The sequence below is a fragment of the Prionailurus viverrinus genome, unplaced genomic scaffold (assembly GCF_022837055.1).
Source record: "Prionailurus viverrinus isolate Anna unplaced genomic scaffold, UM_Priviv_1.0 scaffold_39, whole genome shotgun sequence".
Taxonomy (NCBI): domain Eukaryota; kingdom Metazoa; phylum Chordata; class Mammalia; order Carnivora; family Felidae; genus Prionailurus; species Prionailurus viverrinus.
In genome coordinates this window covers 4,219,997-4,237,407 of record NW_025927607.1, presented here as the reverse complement: position 1 = coordinate 4,237,407, position 17,411 = coordinate 4,219,997, and the positions used below count along the sequence as shown (strand labels likewise).

The window sequence follows — 17,411 nt, the reverse complement described above, 5'->3', positions numbered from 1 at the left end:
GTGTGTGTGAGTAGGGGAGGGGCAGAGAGAGAGAGAGAGAGAGAGAGAGAGAGAATCCTAAGCAGGCTCCATGCTGTCAGCACAGAGCCCGATTCAAGGCTTGATCTCACAAACTGTGAGATCATGACCTGAGCCAAAATCAAGAGTTAGATGCTCAACCGACTGAGCCACCGGGGCGCCCCTTGCTTCAGCAATTTATTTGTATTTTTTAAAACATTTTTTTAACTTTTACATTTATTTATTTTTTGAGAGACATAGAGAGACAGAGCACACGTTGGGGAGGGGCAGAGAGAGGAGACACAGAATCCGAAGCAGGCTCCAGGCTCCGAGCTGTCAGCACAGAGCCCGACACGGGGCTCGAACTCACAAACCGTGAGATCGTGACCTGAGCCGAAGTCGGATGCTTAACCGACTGAGCCACCCAGGCACCCCTAAAATATTTTTTAAAGTTTATGTTTTGAGAGGTGGGGGGAGAGGCAGAGAGAGATGGAGAAAGAGAGTCCCAAGCTGGCTTTGTGGTGTCAGGACAGAGCTCAATGTGGGGCTTGAATTCATGAACCATGAGATCATGACCTGAGCCAAAATCAGTAGTCAGGTGTTTAACTGAGTGAGCCACCCAGGCACCCCAGCTTCAGCAATTTTAGACAGTTAATCGTCATTACCTTTTTAAGTATTGGTTCTCTCCTATTTCTCCTCCTTTTCGATTCCAATTACACGCATGTTAGGCTGCTTCACTGTGTCCGGTATCACTCTGACTCTACTTTCTGTATTTTCCGTTCATTTTTTCCTCTGTTCTGTAATTTCTGCTGGCATGTCCTCCAGTTCATGAACACTGCCTTCAGCTGTGTCTAATCTCTTGACCTCTTAATGTCAGTTATTGTGTTTTCAGTTCTAGAATTCCCATTAGAAATTCTTTGTTATCGTCTCAAGTCTTCTTGCAAAATTCTTCATTTTTTTCCACTTAATTTCTCCGTACTTTTCTCTTTATTTTGAATATATAAGTTGCGGTCATTTTAGAGTCCTTGTTTGGTAACTCCTAGATCTGGATCATGTGTAGATATGTTTCTTTCTTTCCCCCCCCAATTTGTTTTGAATCCTATAGTCCTGACTTTTCTCATGTCCTATGACTTTGGATGTATTGTCAGACCTTGCCCGTTAAAACACTGTAGAGGCTCTGGATGGTTTGCTCCTTTCCTTCCAGACGGGCCGAGTAGACAGTCATCCCTGATTCAGGCAGAGACTAAGCGGAGTCAGGGAAGCCTTGCAGTGTGGGTAAGGTTAATCCTCCCTGTGGCTCTGGCCTCCCTTTAGACTGTGTGCTTCCCCGGGCTTTCAAACCAGGCTGTGGTGTGATCACCAAGAGGATCCTGAATGCTAATCCCTGTCTCCTTAACACCTGAGACCGCAAAACACTCCTGGTGGATTTTTAGAAGCTTTCTGCTTGAGATTTTAAACTCCACCCCTCAGAGTTCGGCACATGTCTTAAGGCTTGAACTGGCCAAGCGAAGTTCCCCACTCCTTCTTTCTCCTGGGATTTTGGGCTCTCAAGTGTGCTTCTTTTGACCAAAAGCTCAGCGGGTTTCTCCATCCCTCGGCAACGGCCCTCTGCCTGGGAAGACTCCAGATTCCCAGCCTCTTGCCCCGTGCCCAGAATGCAAATGCATTTAAGGAGAAAGTGCTGCAGAGTGCTGGAATGTTGTCTCCTGCCCTGGCAGCCCCCCATCTCCGGAATCTTGGCCTCCTCGCCTGCGTGGTTTCAGTAGCTCTTTGATTCCTTCCAACAGATTGTAAGATTTTACCCACCTTCTCTAGCTGGGCATGGCGGGAGGGGCACTGCTGTGCCGACGGCCGTTCTGCTGCCTGCTCTGCTTTCCGGGCTTCGTGCTAATGCACGGTCTCTACCCCAGAGCCACAAGCGTGGTCTTCGTTCTTGCAATGCTTTCAAAAGCAAAGTTCTTGCTCTATTTTTTAATTTTTAAAAATATTTATTTTTGAGTAAGAGAGACCGAGCATGAGTGGGGGAGGGGCAGAGAGAGGGAGACACAGAATCCGAAGCAGGCTCCAGGCTCCCAGCTGTCGGCACAGAGCCCGGCGCGGGGCTCCAGCTCGGGAAGGGTGAGATCATGACCTGAGCCGAAGTCAGATGCTCAACCGACTGAGCCCCCCAGGCACCCCTTTAGCTCTATTTTTTAATATGGGGGAGCCAATGCTTCCAATACCAGCCTCACCCAGTTACCTGAAATGCTGTTTTATCGTCTGTCTCTGGTCAGGCTTAGTCTTTTCTGTTGATCTCTGTGCCTGTGTCATTACTGGACTTCGCAACTTGTAGCTTTACAGCGACTCTGATACCTGGTAGGATATGCCCTTTGTCCTTATTTTCCACAGCTGTCTTTCGAACTTTTGCAACATGCCACTGAAAATCCTGTTGGAGTATTTTGCTTATTGGAATCACACTGAAATAATGTAGCTAAATTTGGGGAGAGCTGAACATTTTGCAATATTGAATTGAACATCTGCTCTCATAAATATTTTCCTCATTCCTAATGGTTTCCTATATCGGTGCAGAACATTACTTACTCTACAGATATAGCCTCTTTTTTATTTATTTATTTATTTATTTATTTATTTATTTATTAAAAAAAATTTTTTTTCAGCTTTTATTTATTTTTGGGACAGAGAGAGACAGAGCATGAACGGGGGAGGGGCAGAGAGAGAGGGAGACACAGAATCGGAAACAGGCTCCAGGCTCTGAGCCATCAGCCCAGAGCCCGACGCGGGGCTCGAACTCACGGACCGCGAGATCGTGACCTGGCTGGAGTCGGACGCTTAACGGACTGCGCCACCCAGGTGCCCCTATAGCCTCTTTTTTAATGTTTATTTATTTATTTTGAGAGACAGAGGGGGAGACAGAGTCCCAAGCACTGTCAGCGCGGAGCCCGATGGGGCTCAAACCCACAGACCTCGAGATCATGACCTGAGCCGAACCAGGAGTGGGACGCTTCACTGACTGAGCCACCCAGGCCCCCAGCCTCCTTTTTTAGGGCACAAGGCACGCTGGTAAATGCTAGAAATGTCGTTCCAATTTACATTCTCCCCGGAATTCGTGACCTTGGTCTCGCTCTTCCCACCCCGGCTGGAATGTCCTAAGACTTTTCCCCGTTTCAAGGGCACGGAGATTTTCCAGCACGAGGAAGCAGATTGTCAGGGAGGCACGTCCCTCCAGTCCCTGCCTGGGTGGTCACTCGCGGAAGGAGGAAGGGGAAATTACTGGGGGCGCTCGGGCCGTGTGGACAAACGCTGTGGCTGTAAGGGGCGCCGGGGTGTGGCGGGGCGAGCCCAGACCCCCGCTCCTCCCCGTCCGCCTGGGCTCCTGCTCGCGTCCTGCGCTTGCTGGCCCTCCGCGGTCGGCTGCCCTGGGCTGCCTGCTCTCCCTGCAGCCTGTGGAAGAGCTGAGGCTGCCTGAGGGGATGGGTTCCGCTCCGTGTTCCGGGGAGTTCCGAGGGGCCGAGGCCCTGGCCCTGAGAGGGCCTGGGAGTTTGTCGCCTGAAACCTGCACCGATCCCCGCCCCCGGGGGGCGCCCCTCCGCCTGCACCGAGAGACCCCCCCGAGAGGCCCCGGGACCCGCCGCAGGCCCCCTCTGCTCTTGGTCCTGGGTCCCCAGAGGTCCTCACGGGCGGGGGTTGGGTCCTTGCTGGAAAGGGGTCTTTGGGGCAGATTCTCCTGAGGGTGGGAGTCGCAGGTGAGGAGGGTGAGGCAGGAGGTGCCCCTTCCGGGAGGGCGGATTTCGTGGAGCCTCAGTGTGGGCGAGTCTGAAGACCTGTCCCCGAGCCCTGGCTCTACTTGGATGCCTCCAGTGACGGCGGGTTCGCAGCTAAACGGGCTTGTGAGTTCATTTCAGACGGCTGAAGCCCCGAGCGCCTCTTCGGGTGGGGCCGAGTTGTTTCCCGGCGCTTCTGGCCGTTCCTGTAAACACCAGCTCTCTGCCCCGAGCTTGTCCCTCTCTGTGTCCCCAGGGGCCCGTCCCTCGGGCCCCCAGCCCCCCTGCGGTGGCCCGCCGCAGCCGCGGGCCGGCAGCCCCGGCAGCGCCCTGTGGGGACGGCCTTTCACGTGGCCACGGCGGCAGCAGAGTTCCGCAGGGAGTTTTCTGCCAGCTTTCCTCAGGGGCCCGGGACCCGAGACTCCGACTCACTTTGGGGGCCACCCGCCTCAGCCTGTCGTTTCACAGGTGGGTAAACCGAGGCCCAGGGGTTAAGTCACGCAGCGGAGATAAAGGCAGGACCTGGACCGGGTCCTCCGGTCCCTGCTTTGCCCCTAATTGTCTATGACGCAATTTGCTCCTCATCAACAGACGTCGATGTGGCTTCGGGAATGCCCCGGGCGCCTTCGGCACGAGCCGTGCGCAGTGGCCCATGACGCCGACACGCAGACCCCCGTCTCGTTGCCGAGGGCTGCCTGCCCCGTCCTTTGGATCTGCTCTCGAGCGAATCGTTTCCTTCCCTGCTGGTGTGGAGGCCATACTCGTGGTTGCGGCTGCCAGCGAGAACCCCAGGGTGTAGGGTGTGGGAGGAGACCCTGGAACCCTGTTCGATTCTGAAGCACACCTTGACGACCCTCCTCGATGCCTCGAAGGCCCAGACTACCCAAGGGTCCCGCTCCCGCTCAAAGAGCATCTGTGTCTCACGACGGCTGTGCCCGCTGCCCGCGTGCCCGCCGGGTCCCTGGCCAGATGGGCGAGGCCAGGGCTCAGGAGCGTGAGTCTGAGGGCACCGGGGCTCTATGTCTGCTGCTGCCTGTGGCTGCCCGGCCCTCTTCATTCCGGGCCCTGCCTTGTCCTGGCATCCGGGGCTGGGGGACTGTGGCTGGGAGACCGTGGCTGGGGGCACTCAAGAGACAGCACCTCAGAGACCCGGTTGGCAGCATTTTCTGTGGAAACAGATGCTTGAAGGTGGTTCTGTTCCTGGGACCCCCTGGCAGCTTCCCTGGGCCCACTGGCCGTGAGGGGACACGTGCGACTCCACAGGCCCCTGTCTCTGCCTCGGGAGGCTTGCCGGTGAGTCATCTGGTCTCCGGCAGCTGTGGCTTTAGGGAAAACAAAGCTGTACCTTTGTGATTCCTGTGAATATTCACCCCTTCCCCCCCACCGGGTGGGGTTCGGGGCTCTGTGTGCCCCGGCATCATGGGATCGTCCCCTTGTGCCAGTCCCCGCACCCCTGTGCGTGCCTCCCCCCACCCCGCCCCCGGCCTCCCCGGGGTCCCCCAGGCGGCTTCTTTCTCTGCCCCCCTGCCCTGACCTTGGCACGCGGGGAGTCGAGCACAGTCCGATGTCTGGAGGAAGCTCACGGGCGCCTCGCTGGCGTCGAGGCCTGGAGGGAGGGCTGGCGGCCTGTGCTCCGCCGTGAGTCCTGCCCACCCGCGCCCGCCCCGCTTCCGGGGCTCCCTCCAGGAGCCTCAGTCTGGGCACGCAGGGTGGGCAGGGGGATGCGCAGGGGCCGCCTCCCGCAGGGGACGATGAGGTGTCGTGTGCCCCCCAGCAGGCACAGGCCTGCTCCCCCTGCGGCCCCGTCCTCGGCCTCCTTCCTCCTGTCCCGTCTCGCCCGGGTCTTGCCGCAAAGACTGTTCGCCCGCCCCCGGCCTGTGGGCTTCCAGTTCCAGCGCCCAGACACTGTCGTGTCCAGCTGGCGGGAGCCTAGCCCGGGCCTGCATCCTCGGGGAGCCGCTTCCTTGGCGTGAGCGTGAGGCTGACCTCCAAAGGGACGTGAAGGTCGGCCTCGCACTCGCCGAGGTCGTCACAGAGCAGGCCTGGTGGCGCCGGGGCTCCAGCAACCGTGTCTGTCCTGCTTGTCGTCCTTTGGTTGGTTCCTAAACTTCTCACCAAGTAGCACACGTGGACGTGGCACCCGAGGCAGCGGGGCTGAGGCTCCTCGGGAGGGACAGAGGGACAGAGGGACGGCCCCGCTTGCCCCCCCCCCCCCCCCCGCTCCCGGCTCTGGTGTGTGCTCCCCCGTCTCTCAAGTCCGCTCAGGTGGCCACTTCTTTGGTTTCTGGGTTTAGCTAATCTGTTTTTTTTGCCTTTAATGTTGATTTATTTTGAGCGCGAGAGAGTGTGTGAGTGTGGGAGGGACAGAGAGAGAGGGAGAGAGAAAGAGAATCCCAAGCAGTCTCTGCGCTGTCAGCACAGAGCCCGACACGGGGCGCGAACCCCAAAACCGTGAGATCACGACCTGAGCTGAAGTCGGGGGCTTAACCAACGGAGCCCCCCGGGCGCCCCTGGGTTTAGCTACTCTGGAGGTTCAGCTGTCCCATAGCATCGCTCCAGCAGAGACCCTCCCCCCAACCCCGGCCCGACAACTCCATCCCCGCCTTCCTGCCGCATTTCCTGTGCGGTTCCTCAGTTAGAACTTTGTGTTTGCAGCGGTAGGACCAGTAAGGACCCTTCTCTGCTCCGCACGCGCCTCCTCTGCTCTCGTCAAACCCTGTGACACTCTGACGGCCACTTCTCCCTGGCCTCGGACCTAGCCTCCCTCCCGCTGGCATCACCGATGTCCCCTCCCATCAGGGGTGTCCCCCCGAGGCAGCCCCAGTGTCCTCCTGGGACCCCCTGCGCCATCCCCTGGGCCTGGACCCGCGTCTTCCTCACGTTCCCTGTTCGCTCCCGCACTTGCCGGAGCACAGATCCCGGCATGTTCCACAGTCTTCCGGGTCTTCGTTCTCGCACTCGACTGGCAGTTGGCCGAGTTTAGAACTGGTGGCAGGACACCTCTCCTCGGCAGTTTGGAAGCATCTCTTCATCACCATGTGGCCGAGGAGATACAGATACCGCTCTGATTCTCCATCCTCTGTGGTCTGTTGTGCCTCTGGAAGCTTATGGAATCTTCCCTTTAACCCTGAAGTTCTGAAATTTCACGATTTGCCTGGTGTGTGACGTTTTACGGCCGGCAGGGTGGGTAGGCCCTTTGAATTCGGAGACGGGACTGACAGTCCGGGGAGGTTTGCTTGAATTATCTCTTCAGTGGCTGCTTTTCACTGACCCTCAAATTCTGTCCGTCCCCTTTCATGGAAAATTGGTAATTCCAACTTTTAAAGTTTCTGTTTTCATTTCGAAGAACTGCCTTATTCGTTAAATGGTCCTCTTACAAATAGCGTCCTCCCCTCGCTCGTGGACCTGGTAGCTTTCCTTTCTGAGAACATTAGTTACAAGGCATTAAGAAAATACTTTCCTTCTGTTCCCTGCACTGTCTCTTGCTGTTGCGTTCATTGTCTGGTTGTTTTAGCCTCTGTTTCTTGCCAGAGGGTATGGTCCTGGCTGCTTTCCCCAGACGAGAGCCCTGCACGGGGTTCCCGCCGCCCGGCATTTCCGTGGCCTTCGTTCAGCCCCTCTCCAGTGGGCGCTCCCCACCTGCCCTCGTCCGGCCCTCGGGCGCCCTGGGCCGGGCAGGGCCTCTGACCTCCTGCCCGGTGGTGGTGGAGGGCGGGGTCCTGGATGTCCGCAGGGGGAGGGTGGGGGGCTAGGGGTCCTCACCGGCCTGCCCGAGCTGCTGTAACAAAGTTCCACAGACCGGTGGCTCAGAGAACAGAGACATACTGTCTCCCGGTCCTGAGGCCGGAAACCCGAGATCAGGTGTGAACAGGGCTGGTTCCTACTGAGGCCGTCAGGGAGACTGTTCTGGGCTTTCCGGCTCCTGGTGTTTGCTGTCACCTTTGCCGTTCCTTAGCCTGTGGAGGCATCGCCCCGATCTCTGCCTTTGTCTCCACATGGCGCTCTCCTTGTGTCTCTGTGTCTTTTTATAAGGACTCTGTATTGGGTCGGGGGCTCATCCGACTCCAGTGTGACCTCATCTTAACCAGTAACATCTGCAAGGGCCCCGTCTCCAGATAAGGCCACGTTCTGAAGTCCTGGGGTTTAGGACTTCAACGCAGGAATTTTGACGGGACGTAAGTCAACCCATAGCAGGTTTAATGCTGATTTTCTACAAACACCCGCCTTTGATCCCACCCAGACTCGAGCCTTCGGAGGCACCTAGAGTCTTTCCAGGTCCTGCGCGTGAATCGGCTTATTTCTTGTTGGGCTCTGGATTTCCCAGGCTCGCTAATCCAGGCTCCACTCATCCTGTCTGCTTTCTTGTCTAAGATGTGTGGTGTTTCGCTTCTGTGGCCGCCCTCTCCAGTTCCTGGCCCCTGTGGTGTGGGTACTTAGGGGGATTTCGGAAGGGAGAAGGTTCAGTCCCCAACTGGAAACACTGTTCTGCCTTTTGGATATTGCTTCTAATTCGTGTCTCCCTTTCTCCCAAGGTGTCTCCGCCCTCACCAGGGCTCCCAGAGCTGCTGAGGGTGACCAACGAAGGCCGGAGAGATGGCCGGGGCCTCGGTGAAGGTGGCGGTGCGTGTCCGCCCCTTCAATTCCAGGGAGATGAGCCGAGACTCCAAGTGCATCATCCAGATGTCTGGAAGCACCACCAGTGAGTATGGGTCGTGACGGCGTTGTCGTCGGCTGCTGGGCGCTCAGGGCCAAGGGTCCTGGGCCTCCCCCCCAAGACACAGCAGCCGCCCTGGCCCCCACCTCCCTCCTTGTCCACCTGGTGTGTTGGCTCCCTGGGGGCAGCAGTGGCCAATCACCAGCGGGGCGGGAAGGCTAAAGTGACAGAGATGTGTCCTCTCCCGGTTCTGAAGGCCAGTGTCGGAGATCAAGGCACTGACAGGGCCGTGCTGCCTCTGAGGTCCTAGAGGAGGCGGCTTCTGCTGGTCTGGCCATCTGGGCCTGTAGCCGGCATCTTCAGGTGACCGTCACGTGAGAGCACGGATCGCCTGGGAGGTGGGCGGGGGATGGGCATTAAGGAGGACACTTGTTGGGATGAGCGCTGGGGATCCCACGTGAGTGACGAATCACTGAATTTCTGTTCCCGAAACCGGTATCACACTATATTTTAACTAAAAGCCCGACCAAGACAAAACCCCGCTGATCACTGGATTTAGGACCCACCCTAATCCAGTCTGATCTCATGGTAACGACTAATTACATCTTCAACAGCCCTCTTTCCAAATAAGGTCATGTTCTGAGGCTCAGGGTGGACGTGAATTTGGGGGCACGCTTTCCAACCCAGTACGCGAGGTTACTGGTTTCTCATCATGTTTCAGCTGCCCTCCATTGACACGTTCTTTTATTTCTGTCTGTCCCTTGGCCTTGTGGCTGTAAGTCGCCTCAAAACCGCCTGAGAAATAGGAGGGCTGCAGTCAACACGTGGACAGTAAGAGATAAGATGATGGTTTCAGGCTCAGATGTGCCCCGAAGGGTTTCTTTAGGGCACACGCAGGCTGCTGGAGTCCAGGGGAGCACTCACTCCGAGTCTGGGGAGCACTCACTCCGAGTCCGGGGAGCACTCACTCCGAGTCTGGGGAGCACTCACTCCGAGTCCGGGGAGCACTCTCTCTGAGACTGTCCTTTGCTCTTTTGCTTTGCACTTTCGTGTTGAGTGGCAGCACGCGTGCAGACGCCTGCAGGCAGAGCACAGCGCGTAGCCCGGAGGTCTCACAGCCTGAGCAGAGCATTGCCAGACCCCCCCACCTCCAGCCACCCGGAAGGCCCCCCGCCCCTTGCTTCCCACCCGTGGGTTAGCGGGGCTTGTCTAGGGTCCCGTGGAAACTGCAGCCGTGTTTGGCTGATATCTCCCGCTGACTGATAGCCTGTCCCCACAACCGCTGACGTACGACAATTCAGGGCTCAGCCAGGCGCTTTGCCCCCGGGGTCCCTCAAGCGGCTACGGCAGCTGTCACCCGCGGGCTCCGGGGGTACAAGCTGTCCTGTGTGCTCGACGCCAGCTGCTCACTCCGCGCCTCGTCCTCAGGTCGTGGGGTGGATGGAGGCCTCGCCCGTCCTCGGGTGCCCTGCACCCCCACGTAACCCTACCCCGCCTGTTAGCCACCAGGTTGGAGGGAGGGGCTGGCCGAGTGGAGGGCGTGTGGAGGGAGTGAGGACTGGGGAGTCTCTGGGAATGTTCTGGGCCCCGTTAGGCTCCGTGGGAGGGGGAGGGGCCGGGAGGTGGTGCCCTACGTCCCTTCGTCCGTGTGGGCAGATTGTGGAGGCCCCCGGGTTTTGTCGCGGCTTTCAGGAACCGAGTCACCTCCGCTCGGTCCCTGGAAGCAGACCCTGACGGGAGGATTCGGAAGGGTTTACCGGGGAAGTGGTCCGGGACACGTGGGGAGGGAACGTGGAAATGCGGAGGGCGCTGATGCCTGGGGGCAGGGGGCACCACAGGCGGCGGGGGCCGGTCGCCGGGACCCCCTGACCTAGAGAATGCATCTCTGAGTCATTGTCCCCAGAGGCTGGCTGCCTATCCGGCGTCTCCCCAGTGTGAGCTGAGGGTCGGTCCAGGGGCCTGCTTTCCTCGCGGCCAGAGAAGGTGCTCAGGAGGGTGACTCTCACCTTAGAGGTGGGAAGCCAAGAGCTGCACAAGAACTGGGACCCCTGGGTGGGAACCACGACCCCTGGTGGGAACCGTGACCCCTGGTGGGAACCGTGACCCCTGGTGGGAACCGTGACCCCTGGTGGGACCCGTGACCCCTGGTGGGAACCACGACCCCTGGTGGGAACCGTGACCCCTGGTGGGAACCGTGACCCCTGGTGGGAACCGTGACCCCTGGTGGGACCCGTGACCCCTGGTGGGAACCCCGACCCCTGGTGGGAACCGTGACCCCTGGTGGGACCCGTGACCCCTGGTGAGAACCGTGACCCCTGGTGAGAACCATGACCCAGGGTGGGAAGGTGACCTCTTGGGTGGGAACTGTGATCTCTTGGGTGAGAATGGTGGCCTCTGGTGGGAACTGCGACCTCTAGTAGGGGCTCTGTCCCTGGGTGGGCAGTGGACACCGGCCCAAGTTGCTGACAGGGTCTGTCATGTCAGTGTTGGATGACCCAGGACACCGGGAATGACTATGGGGGTCCCTGCTCACACCTGGGCCAGGCCTGACCAGCATAGTCGCCACCTTAGACAGTAGCTGAGGGTCTTGGCCCGAGGGGTTCACAGGCAACCAAACCCTGTAAGAGCCTGCAGAATAAACAGAAAGAACAAAACATCACAGTCGGACCCCTGTCTCCCCTGGAACTTGGGAGTGGTCTAGGACAGGATGGGATGGGTGTCACGGAAGCAAATGGCTGGAGGAGATGATGGGCCGTGGGGGGTGAAAACTCTGACCTACCTCTGGCCTGAGAGACAGAGAGAGAGAGAGACAGAACAGACAGGGAGGGAGAGGAGTGTCAGAAGAATGGATAATCAGGACACTTGCTTTGGGAGCTATTTTCATTTTCAGAGAAAACAAAGCAGTGATGGTACTGATAGAAAGTGCTAGAAGCCAGGTCAGAAGTGGGGGTGAAGGCTGAGGAAACCCAGAGGCAAGGAGAGTGCCCTTCAGCCCTTAGCACAGAAGAGCGTGTCTGAGGAGCGGGGTCAGAGGGCAGGACGGGCTTTATTCCCGGCCGCCCCGGGGCAGAGCTGCGCAGGGGGGTGGGCACCCACGGAGGCGGGGTTTGGGCGGCCACCTTGCCAGTGTCTGTGGGGCCTATGAGAAAGTGTGGGGACGATGCTCCGCTGGGTAAGGCTGTGCGAGGCCTCGAGGGCCAGCAGAGAAGTGTTGAGCAGGGAGCCACTCTCCCCAGTGATACATCCGGTGAGCTCCGTACGTGGATTTGCCCAACGGCATCCGGTGCCAGGCCGTGAGTGTCAGGGATGTGACATATTTCTTGAACCTCAAGACTAGGTGTGCACAGGAGATGCCACGTCCCTAAATGTACCCCTTGAACCTCCATCGTGAGGCGCAGATTAGAAGCATTTAGAGGCGAACTTAATTTGTCGTCCCATACTCACTGCCTGGATGAACAATACTGTTCACTGGAACATTCCAAAACTAGTAATTTTGTGAGCCAACCAAATCGTACGCAGCGTATGCTTCTGTGCCTACGTGGCAGGTCTGGTGTAGGTTACTCAGGGGTACAGAGGTCCTGTGAGTACCCCCACATCCCCGCTTTACATAAGAACAGACTGAAACTTCTGGAAGGGTTTGCTCTCTTCTCTCTGAGTCCCGGCTATACAGAGGAACCCTCAGGATTGGGGGCCCCCCACCCCTGCCCCTGTACCCCTGGGGCCCCGAAGCGAGGCTGGGCCTGGATCTCAGCGTCTCTTGTGTCCATTTCAGACTGGCCTTCATTCCTGGACCCTCTGCAGCACCAGTGGGAAAATTCATTTTCCCAGGAAAAAAAAGCTGGGATGGAAATTATTTTCCCAGAAACCAGAAGTGTGAGATCAGGCTGTCCATGGGGCCGGCTTCCTCTGAGGCTCTGCGAGCATCCGTTCCTGGCCTGTCTCCTGCCTGTGGGGGCTGCCAGCGGGCCTGGGCTTGCCTCCGTCCTCACGTGGCCTTTTCCCTACGTGTCTGCTTGTCTGTCTGTGCTTTCCCTTCTTATAAGGACCCCGGTCACTGAATGTACGGCCCACCCTAATCTGCATGATCTCATCTAACTAATTACATCTGCCAAGACCTTTTTTCCAAAGGTCACTTTCTGGGGTTCCAGGTAGATGTGAATTTGGGGAAGACGCTGTTCACCCAGGACACTGCCTCTGGAGCAGAAGGCCATGGCAGGGCTGATCATCCAGGGCCTGCCCCCAGCCCTGCCAGGCCCCACAGGCCCACACCCAGCCCGACCTTCCTGCCTCCAGCCCTCCTCCTGGATGCTGGCGAGCTCGTCCTGGTGGGCATCAGGCAATGCACCGCCATTCTGGATGGTCCGCTGGAATATTCCGGACCCTTCTCCTCTGCTCATAGTGGTCTTTCTCCCAAAGGCCTTTGTCAACCAGCAGCCCTGTGCACAGACCCAGGTGTTGCAAACACCTAATTCATCTAAGTCAGCCCCTATTTGCCATCACTGTTCTAGAATGTTCTTGGCTCCAAACAGAAGGCCACCGAAGGGAACTCGGCAGTGGCTGAGGAGGCAGTGGTGCTGCTGCAGGCCTGTTCATGGGAGGAACGGCCGATGCGGTGTCAGGGAGGAGCCCTGGGACAGCTGCCTTCTTTCCTGGATGCCTGCCACCCGATAGGGTCACCATGGCCATTCCGCTCACAGGGTCACAGTGGTGACCTTGTTTGCTGTCCCCACGGGGATGAGGACCGTTTCCGAGGCACAGACGGGGAAACCGAGTCTGTGTGAGGGCCTGTCATCACGTGTGGCCATGCAGGAAAGTGGACAGGGAGCCCCTTCATGTTGTCAGCAAGCGTGTGCTGGGCACGAGCTTCCAGGCATGTGTCCTCTCTCTCTCTCTCTCTCTCTCTCTCTCTCTCTCTCTCTGTGTCACACACGCACATACACACTCACCTACCTGCTGGCGATTTACATGGAACAAGTAACAAGTACTCTCCCCACGGAGCCCTAGGGGGGCAGGACAGAGGCTCTTACCACCCTCAGGGGTGATGTTCCAGCAGGGAGGCGGACCTTGCACATGTGGATGAGGGCTGTGCCTTGCAGAATCAAGAGGGCACAGTGATGGGGTGCAGAGGGGCTAGCCAGGGTGCAGGGGGCTGGCCGGGATGCAGGGGTTTGTCCAGGGTGCAGGGGGATGGCCGAGTGCAGCAGGGCTGGCCGGGGTGCAGGGGGTTGGCCAGGGTGCAGGGGGCTGGCTGGGGCAGCAGGGCTGGCCGGGGTGCAGGGGGGCTGGCTGGGGTGCAGTAGGGCTGGCCGGGTGCAGCAGGGTTGGCCGGGGTGCAGCAGGGCTGGCCGGGGTGCAGGGGGTTGGCCGGGGTGCAGGGGGTTGGCCGGGGTGCAGTAGGGCTGGCCGGGTGCAGCAGGGTTGGCCGGGGTGCAGCAGGGCTGGCCGGGGTGCAGGGGTTGGCCAGGGTGCAGGGGGTTGGCCGGGGTGCAGGGGGCTGGCTGGGGTGCAGCGGGGCTGGCCAGGGCACAGGGGCCTGTGAACCAGATCAGATGGCCACGGAGCCTCCTTGTCTGTCGGGAGAAGGTGAGGAGGGGGCTGTCCCGTGCGCGAGGAATGCCAGCGGCCGGGTGTGGGACTCACTGTTCCCCGAGGCCCCGCCGAGGTCCCGCTCCGTGAGGGTGGCCGCCTCCTAAATCCTGCACATTTGAGGCAGCGGGCTGCTGGTAAGGCAGCTCGCTTGTGCACATCGCTCTCACGCTCACACACACACTCTCTCACTACACTCTCACACGCCGTCTCACACGTGCTCACACGCTCTCACATGCACACACTTGCACGCCCCCCCACGCGCTTACACGCTCACACTCTCCCACACACACCTGTCGCCTGATTTACGTGGTGTAAATACTCTCCCCTCGGCTAGTTTTGAGCTACAAGGGTTTGACAGCAGGCTCACAAAAGTCTTCAGTGTTTGGCTGGAAGGGGCCCAAGCAGCACACGCTGGCTCGTGGGGCCTGAGGTCGCAGGGACATTGAGACGGAGACGAACGGCTTCCGTTCCGCCGCTTCCTCCCGGCCGTCCCTTCCCTGTTCCAGCTGCCCCCCCCCACACATGTCTGTCCCTTGCAGGCGTGCACCCCAGGCAGCTCTCCCGGTACTGTGTGCTCGTTGGAGGGGCCCCAGCCCCCCCAGGCTTGGTGGGAGCCCGTCCCCGGCTCGGCGAGCCCCCGAGGACCCCCCTCCCTCCTCCCTCCTCAATCCCAGGCAAGGAGAAACTCGAGACCCTGGCAAAGGAAGCTGTTTCTCCGGCGAAATCGGCTGTGTCTGGGCATGCAGGGGGTAGGCGGTGGGGACGGGTCTGCCCAGGGAGCAGGGTTGGGGAGCGGGCCTGTCCAAGGACCCGGGATAGGGATCAGGGCCTGTTTCGGGAGCAGGGTAGGGGGGCCAGGCCTGCAAGGCAGGGAGGTGAGGAGCAGAGGGGACCCTGGCTTCTAACGTGTGGATGCCATCCACCTCAGCAGACTCGGGCTGGCCGGCTGCCGCCCTGGGTGGCAGCATACAGAGGACAGTAGTGGGGCTGACAGGGCAAGAGAGGGCCGTCTCAGGCTGCCAGGCCCTGTCCGAGCAATGCCAGAAGCTCTCCTTTCTGACCTCCAGTCCATGATGCTCTGGCTGCAAATTACATAAAGCTTTTAACTGTGATTGAGCTGAGCACTCTCCTCAGATATTTTGAGTGGTGATTTTTAGTTTTGTTCTGAAAAAAATAAACAGAGATGAACAAAAAAAAAAAAAAAAAAAAAAGTCCTAGCCCGGACTTTGCCTGGGGGGGTGCCGTGATTGTTGTTTCCACGGCGCTGGCATTATCTGCGCTCGGGGTTCCGGTGGCTGTGTCCCCAGGTCCCAGCAGGAGTGGACAGCAGGACAGCCTGCTCTCCTTGGCCTTGCTCCTGGAGGCAGCAGGGATGTGACCCCCTCGAGGCCCCGAGGACAGCGCTGGGGTGGTCAGTCACCTGCTCCTTCCTGCTAGCTTCCCCAAGGTGCTGGTTATCTCCCGGAACTCCTCAAACCTGGGGTCTGGGTCCCAAGGCCAAGTCAGCCCTGGGGACAGGGCTTCAGGGGATGCCCGTGCTGGGAGCAGGCCCGTCAGCCAGAGCAAGTGGGCCCCGGGGCCTGCCCGCACAGACCCCCGGCCCCAGAGTCCTCCGTCAAGGTCAACGCAGACCTCAGAGGTTCAGACGGTGCTCCGGTAGGCAGCGGGCGGGGTGGCTCAATGGGGGTGGAGGCCTCAGTGCCTCCTGCCTGGCCACAGAGCAGTCACCTCTTGCAGGCCTGGGGCAACGGGGGCAGAGCAGGCTCGGGCCGGGGGCCGCTGGGATGCGTGGCAGGCACCGGCTGGTGTGTGACGGCACCAGCACGCATTCGTGGCCTCGTTCCCAGGGCTGCCTCTGGTCAGCCCGCTGCGGGGGCGGGGCGCGCACAGGACGGCCCCCGGGGGGCCCGTGAGCGCGAGCCTGGAGGGAGCCTGCAGGCACAGGCCGGGAGGAGCAGGCGGTGGAGGCTGTGATGGGGTGCCCCGGCGGGGACAGCCAGGGCCGCACACAGCACACGGGAGCCACATGGGAACGACAGGGCCCGGAGGAAGCAGAGCACGACCGTGCCGGGCTGCCCAGCCTGCCCGGCCTTCTGGCTGCTTCCAGGGCACGTGTACGCGGAGCGGATGTGTAAGACCCAGAGGGGTGGGCGGCGAGGGAGGCTGGACCGAGCGGTGGGGGTGGGCTGCAGGCTCCACCCGACAGAGGAAAGGGGCAGACGTGGCTTGTCTGCCTGGAATTGGAGCCCTGGCCCCATCCCACTGTGGGGGGCTTGTCTGGGGCCAGAGGCCACCGAGGACCCCACCTCCCTGCCCTGGGTACTTCTCTGGTGGGTATGGACCACATACTGGTCGTCTCTCCCCCAGCACAGCATTAACTGCCACGCCTGTTCCCCCCCCCCGCCCCCTCCGCAGCCATCATTAACCCCAAACAGCCCAAGGAGACACCCAAAAGCTTCAGCTTCGACTATTCCTACTGGTCACACACCTCGGTAAGCCCAGGGCTGGGATCCAGGGGGGTGGGCCGCAGTCGTGTGGATGCTTGCTGTGTGGGCCTTAACCAGTCCCTTAACCTCTCTGAGCTCATGACCTGGGACATGAGGGTGGGACAGGGGAAGGGGCCAGCGGCACCTGCCTGGGGCGGGGAAGGGGCCTACCTCCTCAAGTCCCCGTGTGCTTGAAAGGTCACCCTGAGCAGTGACAGGCATGGTTATGGTAACGCCCTGGACCTGCCTAAATAATCCTCTGTTGGGAGAGCATCCGGCCGCCGTCACCGATCTGTGGGCTCCCGGGGCCTCCAGCCCCACCGCTTCTCATTCCCAAGGCTGCCAACCCAGCCTTGATTTTGAGCCTTATGTCCCATGTTCCTGCCTCGGAGCCTTCACACAGGCAGTTCCCTCTGCTGAGATGCCCTTCCGCCCCGCCAGCCCCTCCCAACCCCTCCCTCAGGAAGCTGCACCCCGCCAGGCAGGATTAGGTCCCCTCTCCGGGGCGTCTGCGCGCCGGGGCGTGGGGCGGGCGTCCCTCCCCAGCGGGAGGCCTCGGGCTGCGAGGCGGGTGCTCGGAGAACACAGCGGGCTGAGGCTCGGGCGCACCCGGCCTCCTACAGCCTCGCTCCCTGTTGTCTTGCAGCCGGAGGACATCAAGTACGCGTCACAGAAGCAGGTGTACCGGGACATCGGCGAGGAGATGCTGCAGCACGCCTTCGAGGGCTACAACGTGTGCATCTTCGCCTACGGGCAGACGGGGGCCGGCAAGTCCTACACCATGATGGGCAAGCAGGAGAAGGACCAGCAGGGCATCATCCCGCAGGCACGCGGGCCCCGGGGCTGGGGCGGGAGGCTGGGGGAGGGCAGCTCGGGCAGGGCTGCAGGAGCCCAGCGGGGAAGGGCCGGGCAGGGCGCCCCAGG

At 59.9% G+C, this 17,411-nt stretch overlaps 1 protein-coding gene across 5 annotated transcripts in view; it reads left to right on the top strand.

Moving 5' to 3' along the window:
• KIF1A (kinesin family member 1A) overlaps positions 1–17,411 on the top strand; it is a 101,702-nt gene that overhangs the window by 20,564 nt on the left and 63,727 nt on the right. For 4 of the 5 annotated variants that reach the window (XM_047846560.1, XM_047846559.1, XM_047846564.1 and 1 more), the window contains exons 2-4: positions 8,291–8,457; positions 16,417–16,493; positions 17,134–17,313. In XM_047846560.1, coding sequence (XP_047702516.1) covers positions 8,352–8,457; positions 16,417–16,493; positions 17,134–17,313 — 363 coding nt within the window. In that variant the 5' untranslated portion in view covers positions 8,291–8,351. Of the gene's footprint in view, positions 1–8,290; positions 8,458–15,375; positions 15,449–16,416; positions 16,494–17,133; positions 17,314–17,411 lie in introns of those variants that run through there. The other variant, XM_047846561.1, reaches the window with a different exon arrangement.